Raw genomic sequence first — 20957 nt, 5'->3', positions numbered from 1 at the left:
GAGCAGGGGACTTTGGACAGGGAAGTGGTTCTGAGATTGGCCTCGACCTGTCAGTCATATATTAATCTTGAACCAGGAATCTCCTAGATTCCTACTGACCCCACATACATGGTGCTCAGAGGAAATGTGGGATGTCTTGCTAAGTTTGAATTTCAGATCAGCAGCATGTGCTGTTTTGTATAAGAATTTCCTATGCAGATTTTAAGACCTGCTTCCACTGAAAATGCGCTAACTGCTAACCTGAAATTCAAGTTTAACTGGGAATTTACATTTTGCTTGCTAAATCTGACCACTTTGTCTGGATTCACAGGGACCCTATGTAAGCACTCCTGCCACTGACCAGTGAACAGTCCAGCTTCTGGCTGCTCCTGCTCAGGGTAAGGAGGATCTGCGTTCACAGAGAGCAGATTGATATCTGTGTGTCAATAATCTGGCAGTGGCTTCAGTTTCTGGGTGTCAGTCCCCATGGGGCCTACATTACACATTTCCACATTACATAGACACATGGAAAGGTCATGTTTCCAAGAGGCTGCTGCAGGCAGTTTTCAGCAGAGCTCATGCTTCTATCTCCCCAGCTGACTGCTTAGCCCCATTGCTCATTTGACCCTTTCATCCCACCTTCCCCTCCAGCTGTCCCCACTACAGGGAAAGAGTTCCTGGTCAGCTCACTGAAACATGACTGTCCTATGCCTCTGTGGAGACTTGTGGCTTGCGAATAAGTTGCTCCATTTGAGTAGGGACCTGATCCTGGTGTGTGCCTATATTTCTGGGCCTAGTTTCTCTGCAGGAGCTGTACCTGGGTTGCCCTTTACTTTAATAAGCATTTTAACTATGGCTGGAAACTTTAAAGCCATTATTTCCCTTCCCAGAATGTGTTGGTCATTATATGGAACTTAATTTGACCTTTTTTTTGGTTTTTCTCTGGTACCGGGAACCAAACTCACGACCTTGCGCTTGCCAGGCAGGCGCTCTGCCGCTGAGCTAAATCCCCAGCCCCTTGACCATTTTTTTTTTTGCTTTATCACTTCAATTTAAAAAACACATTTTTCCATTTTTGAAGGGACACTCATATTGCGACAGTCCACTCAGACCTGACCAGAACCACCCATGGCCTCTGGGAATCAGTCAGTTGTGACCATGTTCATCCTGCAGAGATTCACAGACGACCCTTGGCTCCAGGTAGCCCTTTTCTGTCTCTTCTTCACCCTGCTTGTGGTGTCCCTGATGGGCAATGGCCTGATCATCATGACTATCCACCATAGCCCCAACCTCCACACCCCCATGTACTTCTTTCTTGTCAACCTGGCCCTGCTGGATGTGGCCTGCACCTCAACTGTCTTGCCCAAGGTCCTGCAGAGTCTAGTGGCTGAGAATACCATCTCTTTTGGGGGCTGCCTCACCCAGATGTTTGTCTTCTCGTGGCTCCTGGGCTCTGAGCTGCTGCTCTTCTCTGCTATGGCCTATGATCGCTACCTGGCCATCTGCCGACCACTGCACTATGGCACCCTGATGAGCGGGAGGGTCTGTGTGACTCTAGCAGCCTTTGTGTGGTCCATGGGGGCTCTCAACTCCTTGATGCTCACTTGCCTGGCTCTGCCACTGTCATTCTGCGGCCCCAATCTCATTACACACTTTTTTTGTGAGATTCCATCTGTGCTCTTGCTGTCCTGCAGCTCAACCTTTGTCAACGATGTCATGACCATCATCACAGACATGTTTCTGACAGGCCTGAACTTCCTGCTGACCATGACTTCCTATAGCTTTATCATCACCAGCATCCTACGCATCCACTCAGCTGAGGGCAAGCGGCGTGCCTTCTCTACCTGCTCCTCCCACCTGGTGGTGGTCACTCTATACTACTCCACCGTGCTCTACACCTATATCCGGCCAGCTCTGGGCTCTGCTGGGCTCTTGGACAAAGCTGTTGCTGTCTTGTATACCACTGTGACTCCCTCTCTCAACCCCCTAATCTATACCCTGAGAAACAAGGAATTTAAATCATCCTTCAAAAAACTTCTATTTTTCCCTAAATGAGTTTTGAGAAAGGAAAGAAACTTTGGAAGTGGCAGGAAAAGTCCCATGAGGGGGCTCTCAGCCTTTGATGGACTCGTTCCCTGAACTTGGGGATAGTGGCTGAACCATCACCTGGTCTTGCTGTCCAGGGCTGTGTGTATAAGAAAACCACACTTTACACCAGCTAATATCTGAATTATCTTATCTCTTTTTAATGTTTTTCTAACACTTTACACATTGCTGTACAACTAATACATCAAAACTGACATATATGTTCAATGCTCTTAAACACTAAGATACTTCTTTAACTCATTTAGTGAAATCCAACTGCTAGCTTAATATGAGTGTAAGTTCTTGTAATTTGGTCTATATATGCCTCAAGTCTTTTAAACAATAGCCATCCTTAGATTATCACTGGTTTAGGGAAACCTGGTGTACTTGCCATGCCACCTATGGAATTTTTGGTGTAGTGTTCTGACTTTATGATCATCTTTCCAATTATCACTTCATACTTCTTTCTGGGACTTTGTTCATCTCCTAGGCCTGAAGGAAGGAATTCTACTGTGGGTTAGAGGATTACCAGTCAGGATTTTTGACCCTCTGATTCTTGTTGGTCCTCTGATTTTCTGTTCTTTTCCATGTATCTATTTGGATGACCCTGTTTGTTTTTTGTAGTGTAAATTTCATTAGTTGGTTTTAAAATATTAAACCAACCTTATATCCATTTATATACTATCTCTTTTGGTCATCAGATATTATCCATTTATATACTGCTACATTGAATTTATAAAATTTTGTTGAGAATTTTGTGTATGTGTTCATTAGGGATATTGGTCTATGGATTTCTTTTCTGACAATATCTTTATCTGCTATTTTAAATCAGAGTCATTCTGACTTGCTCATTTTTCATGAGTTTTTTAACGTAGATCTTTTATTGTCTGGTGTACTCCCCCAGTGCAATAAATTTTCCCCAAGATGCTTTTTTATCTGCATTGTACAAACTTTGCTGTGGTGTGTTCTCATATTGATTCATTTGAAAATACTGATGTTCTTTTTCCTTATATTGCAGCCTGTAAACACTCTAGGCTTCTAGCTGGAGCAGTTATGGGACTTACTGCTAATTTTCTGTGTCTCAAGTTTCACTTTCCTGCAATGGCTGATGTCCAAGGTCTAGTGTTATGCCCTTGTCTAGATGTCTCCACAAAGCCTCATGTGGTCATAGATGGGGCTTTTTCAGAGGTGGGTGGACCTAATATGCTTGCTGCTGGGGTTAAGAGTGTTTGATCACTAAATTGGTTCACTGATTGGTTTGGGATAGTTATGGCTAGGATTAAGGGTGCCCTACTCTAAGGATGGGTAGCCTGTATACAATATAAAGGGATAAAAAGAATCTGTTGTTTATTGCTTGATGCTTGCTGCCTTCTGTCTGCCCTGAAAACCATGAACTATTTTCTCTCTGTGATGCCCCTCTGCCATTCCACCCTTCCTTAGAGCCAGCCAACTATGAACTGAAACGTCTACAAACTATGAGTGGAATAAAGCTTTCTTCCTTTAACTTTGGGTGTTGAGTATTTTGTCTCAGCAATGAGAAAAGTAACTAAGACATCTAGAAGACCTTTTTTTCAAGGTGTATATTATTGGCTGTTTGCTGTTTAAAGATGGAGAGGAAATTTATTTATTATTATAACTATTTATTATTGTGACTTGACTAGAAGCCAATGTGGGAAGGTTCACTGATTTAAATTCCACCAATATATCACAAATATTTGACATATTAAGTGTTTAAAAAAGAAAATTTCATAAAAAAGAAAATAATCAACCAATCGATGGTATCACAGAAACATTTTGTCCCAGTAAAGTAACTCACCAGGCACTGAGGTACCCTCAGGGGGTTCCTAGCTCTATTGTACTACAGTACAGTTCTTTATTTTTTCTTTCTGTTTTTGAGATAGGATCTGGCTATGTAGTTCAGACTAGCCTGGAACTCACTATGTGGCCCAGCCTAACCTCAAACTCATGGCAATCTTCTCACCTCATCTCTCAAGTGCTGGGATTATGCACATGTGCCAGCACACCCAGCTTATTGGACAGTTCTAATTGAGTAGATGCACAGTTCTTTTAGCATGTCCATGTGCTCCTTCCCTGAAGTGCTCCTGAACTTGATTTCCTACCATGGCCCTAACTCTGGTACTTTACCTTTCTGACTTTTCTCATCTAGAATTTAAACTATTCCCCCACTGACTCCAGTCTTTCCACTTAGGTTGCCCAGGATGTGTGCTTAGGTCCAGCCTTTTTGTCAGCATTGAATATTCAAAAATCAGACCCCTTTGATTCTCAAGGAAAAACAGCAGCAGGCAAATTATGTTCATTGCCGTAGTCCTCTTCTCTGTGTCTTGCCCTTTCTGGGCCTAAGGTGCCTGGCTTCTCAAGAATTCAGGGTGTCTCCTGCCCAAGTCACCTGTCTCTTCTTCTGTAGCTATGTTACTAGGCTCCTGAGCCAATTCACACAAAGCTTCAAAGGGCTGAATTAAAGGGGTGACAGTTCAAGCGGGCATTTTATATGCAAAATTTGGAACCAGAAGGCCAGGCTCAACTCTAACACATCTTGCTGGTTGTGTGAACTTGGAATAAAGATTTCACTTTAAGCATCAGTTTTCTCATCCTTAGAGTGGGCTTATTATGATAATGATGCTTAGAGTTGTTATAAGAATTAAATAATGAAATGCAACATATAAGCCATTAGTACATGGGAGGCACTTGTTCAATCTGAAAGAGAAATTGAATTTCCTATGGCAACCCTCTGAAAAGTGGTGGCGTCGGTTTCAAACACCTTCTTTAGATTAATAAATTCTCTTTTCAAATATAATGGTATCTACTTAAACAATCTTTTACAGAAAAATAATATTTTGTCTGTTCTTTGTTCAAAGCATATTTAAAAATGCAATGATTTTTGATATGAATATATACTTACTTTATCAAATGTATATTTTAACATGAGAGTATTTCATTTATTCAAATCTTTAAAATGTGATATTTAATTTCTTATACACAAAACCAAAACATAATTTTTATTTTTATGTTCCATGCCAGATTTAATTGCAAAATTTTCCAGCATTCATTGGTTGCAATGAGCTAAAGATCATTGTTGAGAAAAAAAGAACTCAAAACCTTGGATTACTACTTTAGGAGTTGCATTAGTTAGCTTTCCATCACTATAACAAATACCTTAGACAGCCAATCTATAATGATTAGAAGTTTTTTTTAGTTCACAGTTTTGGATGTTCTGGTCCATTATTAGCCACACTGTTTTGGGAATTGTTGTTGGACAGCATATCATGGTGGGAAGAAAATGGTGTAGGAGAATGGCTCACCTCATGGCTAGGGAGTAAAAGAGAAAAAGGAAAGGGGTCAGGTTCCACAGTCTTCTTCAAGGATCTGTTCCATAACTTCCTTCCCTGAGACCCCATGTTAAAGGTTCCCTACCTCCCAGTAGTGCCATGAGTTTAAGGTCAAGCCTTGAACAGCTTTTTTTTTTACATTGAAGGAAGACTGACATCTTTCTGGAAATGCAACTGTTAACAAGGTCAAGAAACCAACAAAGGTGACTCTGAAATCCTCAACAGCCTCAGACCTGGTTTGTAACACATAATCACTCCTTTTGTATCCCCAAATCAATCCTAATATTTTTAAACTTCAATTGTAAAAATATTTCTTTTCAGATTTGCCCTAAAATGAAACAGAGACAATGTGGCTCAGTAAGTGACAATTCAACTAAATTAATTATGTCACTACTGGGGAAGAAGTGGCTTTACAGGATATTACAAGGAAGGTAGATGCAATGGCCTGAGTATGTAAAGTCAGTAGAGATGAAGAAGCCAGGGCCAATGTGCAGCTGGGATGAGGGCAGAGAAGATGATCCATGCCAGGCATCATATTTTTTAGCAGCATTATTGCCCAAAAGGAAAATTATATTGTAACAATTTACTCCATTGTAACACAGCAAAGATTTTAAGATTCAAGTTCATTGAAATAATACTACATCTGCAATTTATTAAGCTTTTAAAATTTTGTCTCACTTTTTACTGTATTCACTCCTTGCAACATTTGTAATATTTTGTAAACAATTAATTTAAAAATATTACTAATATGCTTATTAGTATTTCCTTTACTCACTTAAATTAACTATTATCATAATTTATTATAGACCATTTATGGATCTTTTGAACTATATATGATGTTAAGCTAAGGTTTCCTATGTGCAACGGAATGCAGCATCATCTCTAGCCACACGACTGCTTACACAGGAATTGTATTGAGTGGTTGCATGCATCTGGACCATGGCATCCACTCAGGACAATTGTGTATAAGCAGCAATGCCTCTAGAGACACTGCTGTGTTCTTGACTGATGAGATGGCCTGGAGTAGAGGCAGCATTAGTGAACTGCTCCTGGTTCCTGTAAAGATATTTTTCTAGATGTCAGATATTGCAGAAATTTTGCAGCATAATTATATTAAACTAATAATTGGAATATGGGTTGTCAGTGAATCGATACTATCTTCTTATCTAGTTTATGCTTAAAGCAATCATATGTGAAAATTTAAAGCAGGTAAGATAATACAAAAAGTAAAATAATTATTTTTATTTTTATCATGTTATTGTCCACTTTCAATCCTGCACGTACATATTTTACATGTGATCTTAGCCAAGAGGCCAAGAAGCAACCCACATATAATTTATCTTTTCAAATATCCAATAATACTCTTTTAAAATGAAATAAAGGTTTTTTAAAAAGGCAAGAAAAGTAACATTCTAGAATATTTCAGTTTTTCTATAAAAATGTGTGTGAAAATTACCTTAATTTTTCTCTGTAAGAATTTTAATTTTCTACTTTAAGTAACATTGTAGTTATTTTTTATTTAATAAGTAATCATAAATGTTATCTACATTTTCTCTAAACATCATTTTACTTTTCTATCTAAATAGGATACCATAGTTCAGTATGTTAGAGGATGACAAACTGGATGGCCTTGAACAGCATGAATTCTATGCCACTGGCTAGGACACTGTTTTATATCGACATGTCTATTCCCTCTCTATGCAGATTACCCATTTACTGAATCAAAGTTTGCATATGGGGTCTGCAGATTTAGCTCAGTGGCACAGGTGCCTGCCTGGCAAGTGCAAGGTCCTGAGTTCGATTCCTGGTACCGCAAAACAAACAAACAAACAAAAAAACAAAAAAAAAAGTGTGCATATGTGCACATATATGTCTCTGAGACACATGTACTACCAGTTGTGTGTGCCTGCATATGTGTGAATATATGTTATTTTGTTTGCCCTAACTGGGAGACAAGAGATATGTATATGCATCAGGCATTTGGACCATAAATCTTGTTTTTTTCAGGTTCTGGCATCCTTTTGGCACCAGGGATTCAGGGGTCAGGTTCGCATTCAGCTTTCCTTCTCAGTGTGAGGTAATTACCTGTAGGAAGCTGGAATGGAGAAAGAACCTAAAGAACGGGTTAACAAGACGATGAGTGCAGATTTAAATTTGCCAGTTTAAAGTAACTTCTGTTACTGAGAATGGTTATCATCAAGGAATCAACCAATAACAAATTCTGGCAAGGGTGTGGGGGAAAAAGAGCTCTTGTCTATTGTTGGTGGTAGTGCAAATTGGTACAACCACTATGGAGATTCCTCAAACTAAAATTAGAGGTTCCATTTGACCCAGCTATTCCTCTTCTGGGTATCATCCTAAAAGAGTTAAAAGCATCATGCCACAGTGATATATGCATGCCGATGCTTATAGTAGCACCATTTATAATAGCTAAATCTTGAGGAAAGACTTTATTCTCATTAACAGATGAATAGATAAAGAAAATGTGGCATTTATAGATGATGGAGTACTACCCTGCCATAAAGTAGGATGAATTTGAAGCATTCTTAGGTAACTGGATGCATCATGATATTTATTTTACTTTAAGAAAATAGATTAGACATACGAGGTTAAATACCTTGTCATTTCTCTTATGTGAGAAACCCAAAGGGTAAATATGGAGCAAAATGGAGGACAGAGCTTGGAAAGTAGGAAGAATATGTTCAAATGGAAAGGGAACAAGGGAGAGGGGAGGAGAGAGGGATAGGAGAAAAAAGAGAATGAAAGGAAAAAATGGAAATAACAGTTTTGTAAATGGGGAGGGGAAGCAGAGAGAAAAGGGGAATGGGAAAAAAAGAACTATGATACATTATGTATATTATGTATAGGTACAGATTTCCCCATGATGAATGTGATCATTAGGTATGGGAAACATGTACTAATAAAGAAGAAAATGAAAAATAAATAATTAAAACAGTTTCTGTTACAAAAACATCTAAGACTGTGGGTGCATGCCTACGTATGCATGAGTGTGTGTATGTGCATGTGTGTATGTGTGTGAAGTTTGATTAGTAACTTAATGTCTTTAACTGTTGTAAATCTACCCCCAATTTTTCTTTCCTGTTGAATCAGTTGTGGTATTTTGTGATTTTTCTACAAAATTTGTCTGGTTTATCTAAGTGATTGAATGTGTTCACATACATTTATTCATATTATTCCCTTATAATCATTTTTTATTTCTAAAAGGTCATTAATTAAGTCTATTGTTTATTCCAGATTTTGGCAATTATGATTCTTGGTCAGTTTAGGTGATAGATTATCAATTTTCTTGATCTTCCAAGAACCAACCTTTGGTTTCATTGATTGTCACTATTTTTCATCTATTATAACAGCACACCACTCCTCTAATCCCATCCTTAGTTCTGAACAGCCCTGTGGACTATGAAGTACCCTCATGAGGCAAGACAAAAAAAATCTCACTTCTGATATTTTGGTATGCTTCTTTACTGTCATTTTATAATCAGAGAAAAACAAGTCATTTGAGAGAAATTATGGGAGTTGAAATCTGGTTAAAGAGATAAATCACTCTGGACATTTTCAGACTAAGGTAGGACTAGGAAGAGATAGTGGGAACTCCAGCTAGAAAAGGTTTAGGGAGAATGGGGGGTGTCTATGACAGGTGTAGTTAGCCAGAACTTCAGGAGGCAGAGTAAGAGGCTATTTCTGGCTACAAGATGAAGGAAATGGTCGAGGGATATAGCTCAGTGGCACAGTACCTGCCTGGTAAGTGCAAGGTCCTGAGTTTGATTCCTGCTATCAAAAAAAAAAAAAAAGAAAAGAAAAGAAAAGAAAGAAAAAAGAAAAAGAAAGTAAGAGAAAGAAATTAAGAAAAGATGAAGGAAGAATTTGAGGGGGCAGCATGACAGAGGCTTGGAAAAATAGAGCCTGACCATGTAATGCGGGAGGGAGGGGACTCTGAGTGTAGAATAGTCATTACCAGCCAATATGTGGGTGTGAAACAGTAAGACATTTAAACTGCTAGGAGCTCCATTACCTAGAGCTTTGGTCCAGGAGAGGGTGTAGGGGCAGCTAAGCGAGCGGAGGGTCAAGAACAGCCAGGCTTCACAAAAATAGACCTGAAGATCAATGGAACAGATTAGAAGATACAGATGCAACTACAAACAATCAGTCACCTTATCTTCAACAAAGGGGCCAAACATATTCACTGGAAGGAAGATAGCCTCTTTAATAAATGGTGCTGGAAAAACTGGCTTTCCACATGCTGAAAACTAAAACTAGGCCCATGTCTTTCACCATGCACTAAGCTAAAGTCAAAACGGATCAAAGATCTAGATATTAAAACAGAAACACTAAATTTATTGGAAGAGAAAGTAGGTAAAAATCTTGATGACATTGGGGTAGGCAGAGAGTTCATGAACAAAAACCAAACTGCATGGGAAATACTTCAAAGAATCAACAACTGGGATCTCATATTATTGAAAAGTTTTTGCATATCTAAAAAAATCACCAAGAAGGTAAAAAGAAAACCCACGAACTGGGAAAAAATTTTAGTCAACGGCCCCTCAGACAGAGGACTTCTATCTAGGACATATAAAGAATTTTTAAAAATCAGGCCCCCAAAATTCAAAGACCCAATCCAAAAATGGGCATCTGAGATGAATACACATATCTCTAATGATGAGATAGTAATGGAGAATAAATACATGAAAAAATGTTCAACATAATTAGTCATTTGAGAAATGCAAATTAAAACTACACTGAGATTCTGTCTCACCTCAGAAAGAATGGCTATCATCAAGAAATCAACTAACAACCAATGCTGGAGAGACTGTGGGGAGAGACTAACATTACTCCACTGCTGGTGGGAGTGTAGATTGGTGAAACCACCATGGAAATCAATTTGGAGATTCCTCACAAAACTAGGATTGGAAGTCCCATTTAACCCAGCTATTCCCCTTCTGGGTATTTTCCCAGAAGAATTAAAGACATCATACCACAGTAATGTCTGTGCACCCATGTTTATAGCAGCACAAATTATTATAGTTAAATCTTGGAAACAACCCAGATGCCCATCCACTGAGGAATGGGTAAAAAAGATGTGGTATTTTTATACAATGGAGTATTACTCAGTGATAAAAAAGATAAACTTGAGGCTTTTGTAGGTTAATGGATGCAACTAGAGACCATACTCATAAGTGAAATAAATTGGACCCACATGTGTAAACATCATATTGTCTCCTTGGTATAGGAACCTGAAAGACTAGGTAAAACTCAAAACGTACAATAGATGATAGAAAATGGGAAGAAATTGCTCAAAGGAAGGAATGACTGGGATGAGGGAAAGAAGGAAGACAAAATATAAATATATATATGAATAGCTGCAATGACTGCATTGCTTATGTCTGATGGTGTATTGAAATGAACAGTTAATGCTCACAATTTTTTATGTTCTGATCGACTTTGCATGCTTGTGTCTGGTGGTCTGAGCAGCTGATTTGAAGGTAACAATGTGCAATGGAATTACAGTGGTGAACTCCTACCATCTTGTCCAGTGAAACTCTGTATTATCTCTAATGTTGTATCGAAGAATTATTTTCTTATTGTCTTTAATGGTTTGAGCAATCTTTCATTCTTACATGGGGTAATCTGAGCAATGTAGTTGAGGATAGCGATATGTAATGTAACAACCAATGTTGATTTGTATTATTTTGTCTTGAGACCCTGTATCACTTTGAATGTTCTGCTTCGATTTGTTTATGTTTGTGATACTGGTATGCTGATACTGTTGTATTTTTTTGTTGTTGTTTCTCATTTACTACTCTCTTTAAAATAAAAAAATAAAAAAAGAACAGCCAGGCTTGTTGGAGTCACAGGATGACAGCCATCTTTTCCCCTGAATGGAAGAGCTCCTGTTAGGATCTATGCCGCTGGTTCTGTGGAACAGATACTGGTTACACAGGATCTGCACAGCTCCACTGAGGCAACCAGCATCAGAGCCTATACTGAGTTTCTTGCCTCTTTGTCTGAGGGTGATTTTGCTAAAATGGTGACAGCCAGGTTTCTCTGAACCTTCTCCCAGGAAGTCAGGCACAGAAGAATTCTTTGTGGCACAACAGTCTACACATCTCCATCTGACACCTGAAGAAAGGCAAGCCTTCCCAGTGCGTGCCTTACCTCATAGTATAGATAAAGGGGTTCAGGGTGAGGCTCAGTGCTGAGTAGAGCATTCCAGACACTTTGCTGCTCTCCAGGTGTCACTGGAGGCAGGGCTGATGTAGGCACAGGACATGATGGGTAGAACATTGAGACCACAAGGAGGTGAGAGGAGCATATAGAGAAGGTCTTTTGCCTCCCTTCAGTTGAGAGCATGTGCAGAATGCTGGAGATGATACTACCACAGAATGGCAGGGGGCACAGGAAGTTAAAGCATCTGTAGAAGTTATGGGTCAGGAGTATCAGTGAGGCTGTTTATGCTTGTGGGGCTGCAGGACAGCAGCAGGAGAAGGAGGGTCTCATAGAAGTAGGTGATGACTGTAGGACTACAGAATGACCACTGTGTCATCCAACCAGTGTGGACAAAGGCATTCAGGGCATAGATTCTCCATACATTCATAGGGAGGGCCCTGTAAGAGAGTGGACTCATCTAGAGCTCTGCTGCAGGGGAAAGTATATGGCCACTTTGGGGTCATAGGCCATGACTGTGAGCAGCAGCAGCAGCAGCAGCTCAGACAGTGCTGACCAGATGAGGAAGAAGAGTTGGGCCGTGTATCTCTTGAAGGAGATGGTGTTTTCCATAGATACTAGGCTGGCCAGCGCCTTGGGCAGCATGGAGGGTGTTCAGTGTCCATGCTGGCCAAGATGCACAGCAAAATGTACATAGGGCCTTGCAGGCCAGCACTGAAGCTGACTGAATCAATGATTGTCTCAGAGTGTCATGGTGTTGAGGGACTGGATGGAGCAGTGTATTGTGCCCTGAGAACCCCTGAAACACAAATATGGTCACCAGTGTCTGGTTGAGGCTTACCATCAAAATGGAGAATTCTCAGGCTCCACTCCTACTTGCTGATCTCTGAGAAGAGATCACAGGTCACTCACTTCAGATTCTTGTTTCAACAGATGAGCATTTTAAAATGTACTCTGTTGTCAGAAGTCGAATAAGCCCAAACTGACATGTAGAATGTCCTAGCCCCTGAAATATGTGTATGTGATTTGTTTACATGTGTCTGTACGTGTGAGTGTATGTGCATACATACTTCCAGACAAAGCAATAGAAAGCAATAAACAATAAAAGAACTGAGCAGAAATTTCAATTCCTGCCAGGCACAGGTAGGTGGAAGTTTTTGTTCCATTGCAGTTGAGAACATGCTAGAACATAATTCAGCACTTCCAAGTCAACATGGTTGACACCATGCATAGTCTCTATATCGTCTATACATTTGAAATATGCAGAAAGACTTACATATGCTAAGAAATAGGAATATGTGGTTCATGCACAAGTAAAAACTTCTCAATGTAAACTGACCTCCTGGTTTTAGAATTAGCTGACAAAGACTTTAAAGCAGCTTTCATAAACATGTAAAAGGACTAAAGGAAAATATGCTGGTAATCACTGAAGACATTTTAGGGATCTATATTTTGTGAATTCTTTATATATTACAAATATTAGTTATCTGTCTGAGGAATAGGTGGCAAATATTTTTCCCATTCTGTAAGTTGTCTTTTCACTCTGTTGATTGTTTTTATTGTCGTGCAGAAGCTTTTAATTTGATACAACCCTACTGGCTGATTTTTATTATTTCCTGTGCAATTGGGGTTTTGTACTTGCTAAACATATGTTTTCAAAAATTTTGTATTTTGGGGCTGGGGATTTAGCTCAGCAGCAAAGCGTCTGCCTGGCAAGCACAAGGTCATGAGTTCGGCTCCCGGTACCAGAGAAAAACCAAAATAAATAAATAAATAAATAAAATAAAATTGTATTTTATCTTTCAGCACACTGTTTTTTGCTTTAACATTAGATATTTGATCTATTTTGTTTTGTTTTAGTATAGATCAATCTTCTACATTTCTATAACTAGTTTTCTTGGCACCATTTATTAAAGAGGCTATCATTCCTCCACTGTATATTTTTGGACCCTGAGTCAAAGATCAGATGGCTGAATGTTCCTGGGGTTGTTTCTGTATCTTCTATTATGTTCTGTTGAAACCTATGTCTCCTTTGTTGCCAGTATTGTGTCATTCTTATCACTTGAACTTTATACAATCCCCCTTGAACCACCCCCTCCCCTGTGGCTATAACTCCTTGTGATAAGAAGTAATATAACTTGAACTTTAGGATTGTGAAGCCTCCTACTCTGTTTTTGTTACCCAGGATTGCTTTTGCTATTGTGGATCTCTTCTGTTTCCGTATGAATTTCAGGATTGTTTTCTGCAGTCTGTGAGGAATGCTGTTGGGACTTTAATTAGCACTGCATTAAATCCATATATCAGTTTTGGAAGTATAGGCATTTTAACTACACTGTTTCTGTTCTCCAGAGAACAGAGGATATTTTTCCATTTTGTGATGTTGTCTTCAATTTCCTTTTTCATAGTTTTGCTGTAGAGTCTCTCACTTTCTAGTTAGGTTAATCCCTAAGTATTTAATTTTTCTTGATGCTATTGTCAAAGGTATTACTTTCCTAATTTCTTCCTCAGTGAGTTCATCATTGGAGTATAGGACTATTACTGATTTTTATGTGTTGACTTTGTGTCTTGCTATATTGCTGAATTTGGTTAGTAATTTTAGGAGTCTTTTGGTGGAATTTTTTGGGTCTTCTATGTGGAGGGTTATGTTGTCAGCAAATAATGATAATTTCACCTCTTCCTTTCCTATACCTATTCCCTTTATTTCTTTCTCTTGCCTGGTTGCCCTGGTTAATACTTTGAATACAGTATTGACGTTAATGATAGCACACATCTTTGTGTTATTCCTGATTTTAGAGGGAAAGCCTTAGGTTATTCCCCCATTTAATATGATGTTGGCAGAACATTTGTCATAAATGACTTGTGTTGGAGCAGTACTTAAAAGAAAACAAACTTCTCCAGCTTTGAACAATCCCCCTTAAACCACCCCCTCCCCTATGGCTATAACTCCTTGTTCTGGTACAGATAAGATCAGCAACTCTGAACTATAAAAAAAGTTTATGACACTCTGTTCTCAGAAAATTCATAAGACTCTGTCTTCTTTCAAGGTTAAGTTATTAACTGCTTTGTCTTGGTTTTGAACCTTCACTTGCCCCCCACAAAAGTTTCCCTCTACTAGAAAGACCAACCCCCTTAAGAAAATGTTTAAATACTGGAGCTTTTCCTTTAGGGCTCACTCAACTATTTTGGACAGGGGTCCCTGTTGAACCAGCTGTACACTTAATAAAATCCTCCTGGTCTTCCCTGTTGGTGTCTCTGATCTCTTGGATTCTACAACAGTACTTTCAAGGGTCCTATTATGAATGGATGTTGAGTTTTATCAACAGCTTTTGCTATGTCTATTGAGATGATCATGTGATTTATGCCCTTGCTTCTGTTTATAAAGTTTATTACATTTATTGATTTGTGTATGTTGGACCATCCTTGCATCCCTGGGTTGGTGTCTACTTGGTCATGAAGTACAATCTTTTTGATGATTTGTTGCATTCTGTTTGTCAGTATCTTCTTGAGGAGTTTTGCATATATGTTCATTAAAGAAATTGGTCTATAGTTTTCTTTTCTGGTCGAATCCTTGTTTGGTTTTGGAATCAGGGTAATGCTAACTTCCAGAGACTTTGAAAATACTCCTTTACTTTCAATTTCATTAAAGAACTTATGCAGTAGCAACACTAATCTTCCCCTGAAGGTCTGGTACAATTCAGCAATTAATCCATCAGAATCTGGGCTTCTTTTAGTTGGTAGGTTTTTTATTACTACATAAATTTTATTGCCTGCTCTTGGATTACTCAAGGTTTTAAAAATATTCTTTAGTTTTGGTAATTCATGTGTATCTAGGATTCTACCCATTTCTTCTGAATTCTCCAATTTGTTGCAGTACAACTTTTTGAAGTAGTTACTAATAATCTCCTAGATTTCAGTAGTGTCTGTTGTGATTTTCATTTCTAATTGCACTAGTGTGGATCTTTCTTTTTTCTTATAGTAAGACTGGCTAAGTGTTTGTCTATCTTGTTTATTTCTTCTAATAACCAGCCTTTTAATTCATTTTTTAGTCTAAATTACATTAATCAATGCTCTGAATGTTTATAATTTCCTTTCTTCCACTAGCTTTGGATTTGGATTGTTCTTGTTTTTGTAGGCCTGTGAGGAATGTCATTAGGTAATTTACTTGGACTTGCTCTTTTTCTGATGTAGACATTCAAGCTGTATACTTTTCTTTTTTGACTGCTTTCATTGTATCCCATAAGTTGTAGTATATTATACTTGCATTATTGTTGGAGTTTAGGAACTGTCTAATTTCTTCCTTGATTTCTTCTGTGACTTAGTAATTATTCATCAGAATATTGTCTTATCTTCATGTGTTTGCATAATTTCTGTAGTTTCTTTTGCTATTGATTTCTAGTTTCATTGTGCTATGATCTGATAATAGACCTGGCAAATTTTTTATTCTTTTGCATGTATTTATCCACGCTTCATTGGCTAATATGTTGTCTATCTTGGAGATAGTTCCATGTGTGCCAAGAAGAATATGTATGCTGTGGTTCTTGGGTGGAATGCTCTGTAGACATCTATCAAATCCATTTGTTCAAAGGTTTGGTTCAACTTTGATATTTATTTGTTAATTTTTATGTACTTGATTTGTCTGTGACAGTAAGCTACTGAGGTCCCCCATTGTATTTATGTTGGTGTTTTTCTGAATATTTTTTATTCAGAAAGTGTTTGTTGGGCATGCCAGTGTTTAATGTATATATGTATTTATGATTGTTATCTCTTCTACCAATGTGTAGTGGCTATCTGCCTTTTTATGTCAGTGTTGTCTTGAAATCCACTTTGTCTGAAATTAGGATAGCTACTCCTGCTTTACTTCCAGGTTCCCAATGCATGGAATATTGTTTTCCATCCTTTGCATTTTAGTTTACTGATTTCTTTTGGAGTTAAATTGTTTCTTGCATACTGAATATTGTTGGTTTTTTTTAAAATCTATTTTGCCATTCCATGAATTTTGATTGGGGAATTAAGACCATTCATATTGAAAGATACTTTGAAAGGCATTAATTTATCCCTATCATTGCATTATTTTTTCTGTTGTTGAATTCCTTCTTTATCCTCCTTTCTGCTTAGCAGCTTACACTGCCTGGTATATTCATTCCATATATTTTTGGCATTGTTGGCTTCCTTGTCTCTCTAGGATATCCCAGGGAACTTTTTGTAGTGCTGTTTTAGTGGTCATGAATTTCTTGAAATGTTCTTTGTCAGAAATACCTTATTTCTCCATCAGTCTTGAAGGAAATTTTTGCAGTCTGGTTGGAAGTATCTTCTAGGGCTTGAAATATTTCACTCCAAGCCATCCTGGCCTTTATGTTTGTGCTAAGTCTGTTGCAATTATAATGGATTTACCTTTAAGTTATATTTCTGTACAAATGTCTCAAACTGTTTCTTTTCTCTAACAGCTTTTATGGTTCTTTTCCTGGTTGGACTTCTGGTGTTATGCTTTTTGTTTTTTTTTTTTAATTTTAAAAATAAAAGAATAAAAACATATTTACAGACATCCATTTACAAAATAGCACAAGAAAAATACAAACAATACTGGATTACAGAGAAGGTGACAGTAAATTAACATTAGTTGCTGTATTACATATTGATAACTTCAAAGTGGTTTCTCAGGCAAGCAAATATAGACATGAAAGATTGATCAAATAATTAATCATTAACTGTTCCTTTCAATAAAGTGATATAAGTCGTAGTAAACTATGTTAACTATCTTGTATATACATATATACATAGTTTTTCCCTTCTTTGTTTTCTGTTTTCCCTCATCCCAATTTACTTTTGTGCTCTTTACTTTTGTGCAGTAACCTTTTGGTTTCACAATGTCTACCACGGTATTTTGAATATAATGTTGCATAGAGAGATGCTCTTTCAATTGTAGTTATTTTAGGTTCTATATGCCCATTTGTCTGGGATTTTTCCCCATCTAGTTGGTATGTTTTCTACTATTATTCCTGTAAACAGGTCTCTATGCCATTTGTGCTGTCTTCTAATTTTTCACTTATTCTAATTAACATTATATTAGTCTTCTTTGCATCGCCTAATAGCTATTGGATCCACTTCTTTTCTTCTTTTGTAATTTTAAATGTATTTTTGAGTAATCAGTCTTTGAAAGCATCTCTATCTTTTATTTCTGGTAGTTTGTCCTCAAATTGTCATTTCTGCAGCCCACAGTTTCAATATAACTTTTAATCTCATGAAAATTTTTTTGGAACCTTTTCATGGATTTTAATTTTTTGCTAAACTGATCACTCATATTTTGTATCATTTTGTTTAGCTCAGCTACCTTTTTATTATTATCTTCTATAAGCTTGTTGATCATTTTGTTTATTACTTCCATTATATATTTGGCTATATCTTCTGTGATACTGCTACCACCTTTTGAGTCTGTTTTTTAATCTCTTCTGTTATCCATTAAAATAATTTGTCTGTGTGGTTTTTTGCCACTTCTCCTGGCCCTTATGTCAGCTTTGGAGGATGAAAATCCTCTTTCATCAGTGACTTTATTTAGGTTGCTGTGGCTCCTGGATGTCCTGCATCCATTCAAAATTTGTCTTTCATTGTCATTTTGACTTTGGAGAAGAGCCAGAAGTCTCACTATACCACATTTTGTGAATAACACGAGGAGGAGGCACCCTAGTGTTTATGCACCATGTTTGTACTTTGCCTTACTCAGATGAGAGATAATGTATGACATTTAATCTTATGTGTCTGATTTGTTTCACTCAAGATTATATTTTCCAGGTACATCCATTTTTGTACAAACACCTGTAACTTATCTTTTTTATACCCAAGTAGTATGTCATTATGTATAGATAACATATTTTTATCCATTCATCTGTATAACAGAATTTTAAGAAACATTTGCATATTCTAGATACAGTCTCTTAACAGAAACATTTTAAAAATATTTTTCCCTGTGAAGTTTTCAAGTCAGTGACCAAGAATATGTGTTCTTTACTTAGATTGTTTTTAATTTCTTGCATCGAAGTTTTAGTGTTCAGCATGTAAAATTTGAACTTCGTTATGCTGATAAATATTAATTGCTTTTTGGTGTTATTGGAAACAGTCCTTTGAATATCTAAATTCTAAAAATTGTATCACTTCCATATAGAAATGTAAGTATGTATGGTGATTTATTATCACATGAATTGTTAAATTCATTTCTTTAATTTTAGTGGCTTTTTAAATGTTACAATTATTTGTCTTACTGGCTTATGCTTGCAGTATACTGGTAAGTAGCAGTGACACTAGAGGTGTCTTTGACTTGTCTCTGATCTTACAAGGAAAGCATTCCATATGTCATTGTTTAACATAGTATCATCTACAGATTTTGTGTAGGTATTGCTGACCTTCTAAAGTTTTCTACAATTTATATTTTGATTAGACTTTTTATTATTGATGTAGGTTTAAGTTTTTGAGTGTTTTCCTGCATCTGTTGAGATACTCATATCCTTTTTACTATTTTGATAATGTGAAGAGTATTGATTGATTTTAATATGCTAAGTTTGCCTTACATTTCTGGCCTAAACTCAATTGCCACAATGTTTTAACCTTCATGTGGGATTGCTTTTCACAGACTCTGTTTTTATTTACAATTTTACCGTTTATCAATATTTTGTGGAGGGTTTGGGTCTGTCTCTTACCATGTCCTTCTTTATTTTGTATAACAGTGTAACGCTGGTTTTGTCAAATAAATTAGAGCTGTGTCAGCCTTTTTTGTTCTTAAACAGTGTTTGACAGAAGTGCTATACTTTTTCATGTGAACATCTTGTATAAATGCACCAATACAGACTTCCTTTCTTTTGGAATCAAAGGAAAAATGCTGCCCACACCATAACCCTCTGCTTTCCTCAGTTATACCAAAGTACATTTCCTCAGAAAAGGGACTCTCCTATGTATCCACAGCACAACTTGTACAGAACTCTAGGTTGGTAGGTTTTCTCTCTCTCTCTCATCTTTTTAAAGATATCACTGCATTATCTTCTGGCTTGCATAAGCACTGATGAGAAGTCTACTGTAATCTTTATATGTATTTTGTTATGTGTAAGCTCTTCTCCTGTGCTAGGTTTTCTTAATATTGCTCTCAATTGCCAAAAACAATTCATATGAACATTCATATGTTTTTGTGTGTGATATTCCACCTCACCCCAGAAGAAATGGCTATCATCAAGAAATCAACCAATAACAAAGCTGGAGGGGCTGTGGGGAAAAAGGAACCCTTCAGTACTGTTGGTGGGAGTGTAGACTGCTGCAACCACTCTGGAAATCAGTCTGGAAATTACTCAGTAAACTAGGATTAGAGGTCCCATTCAACCCAGCTATTTCTCTTTTGGATATTTTTCCAGAATAACTGAAAACACCATACCAAAGTGATATATGTGCACCTAAGTTTAAAGCAGTGTAATTTGTAACAACTAAATCATGGAAACAACCCAAACGCCCATCAACTGAGGAATGGATAAAAAAGGCTATGGTAATTTTATTTAAGGGAATATTACTCACATATAAAGAAAGATAAACTCAATGCTTTTATAGGTAAATGGATGCAACTAGAGACCATCCTCATCAGTGAAATAAATCAGACTCATATGTGTAAAAATTACAGTGTAAGAACCTGAAAGAGTAAATAAAATCTGAAAGGTACAATAGATATTATGAAAGGTAAAGAAACTGCTCAAAAGGAAAGAACTGGGATGAAGGAAAAGACAAAAGAAAGTAGGAAGGGAAAGATTATGTGTATTAAGGTATTTGTTCATGAACTTTCTGCTTACCCCTGTGTCTTCAAGATTTTTACCTAATTTCTCTTCCAGTAGATTTAGTGTTTCTGTTTCAATAATTGTATCTTTAATCCATTTGACTTTGGTTTAGTGCATGGTGATAGACCTGAGTCTAGTTTTAGTCTTCAGCATATAAAGAACCAGTTTTTCTAACACTATTTATTAAAGAGGCTATCTTTCTTCCAGTGAATTTGTTTGACCCCTTTGTCAAAGCTAAGGTGGCTGAATGTTTTTGTGGTTGTGGCGGCATCTTTCAGCCTGTTCCATTGATCCTCTGGTCTGTCAATACCATGTTGATTTTATCACTATATTTTTGTAGTACAATTTCAAGTCAGGGATTGTGATGCCTTGTCCCTTGCCTTTGTTGCCCATGATTGCTTTTGCTATTCTGGGTCCCTTCTGGTTCCAGATGAATTTTAGGAATGTTTTCTCTAAATCTGTGAGATACAGTAATACTGCTTTGATCTGGATTGCATTGAATCTGTACAACAATTTTGGGAGTAGGGCCATTTTCACAATGGTGGTTCTTCCTATCTATGAG

At 37.3% G+C, this 20957-nt stretch overlaps 1 protein-coding gene and 1 pseudogene across 1 annotated transcript; one reads left to right on the top strand and one right to left on the bottom strand.

The window, feature by feature from the left end:
* The first annotated feature begins 1107 nt into the window (after positions 1–1107).
* LOC102027555 (olfactory receptor 13A1-like) lies at positions 1108–2034 on the top strand. Its single transcript, XM_005407710.1, has one exon. It carries the CDS (start codon positions 1108–1110, stop codon positions 2032–2034), a length of 927 nt encoding a protein of 308 aa, XP_005407767.1.
* A 3245-nt stretch (positions 2035–5279) lies between these two features.
* LOC102007040 overlaps positions 5280–20957 on the bottom strand; it is a 24933-nt pseudogene continuing 9255 nt past the window's right edge.

The sequence above is a fragment of the Chinchilla lanigera genome, unplaced genomic scaffold (genome assembly GCF_000276665.1).
Source record: "Chinchilla lanigera isolate Chin_1 unplaced genomic scaffold, ChiLan1.0 scaffold00106, whole genome shotgun sequence".
NCBI classification, from domain to species: domain Eukaryota; kingdom Metazoa; phylum Chordata; class Mammalia; order Rodentia; family Chinchillidae; genus Chinchilla; species Chinchilla lanigera.
This window is presented reverse-complemented; position numbering and strand designations above follow the sequence as displayed.

Bases quoted from the DNA above. Each gene is read 5' to 3' on its own strand.
- LOC102027555 (XM_005407710.1), top strand. From the start codon at position 1,108: ATGGCCTCTGGGAATCAGTCAGTTGTGACCATGTTCATCCTGCAGAGA.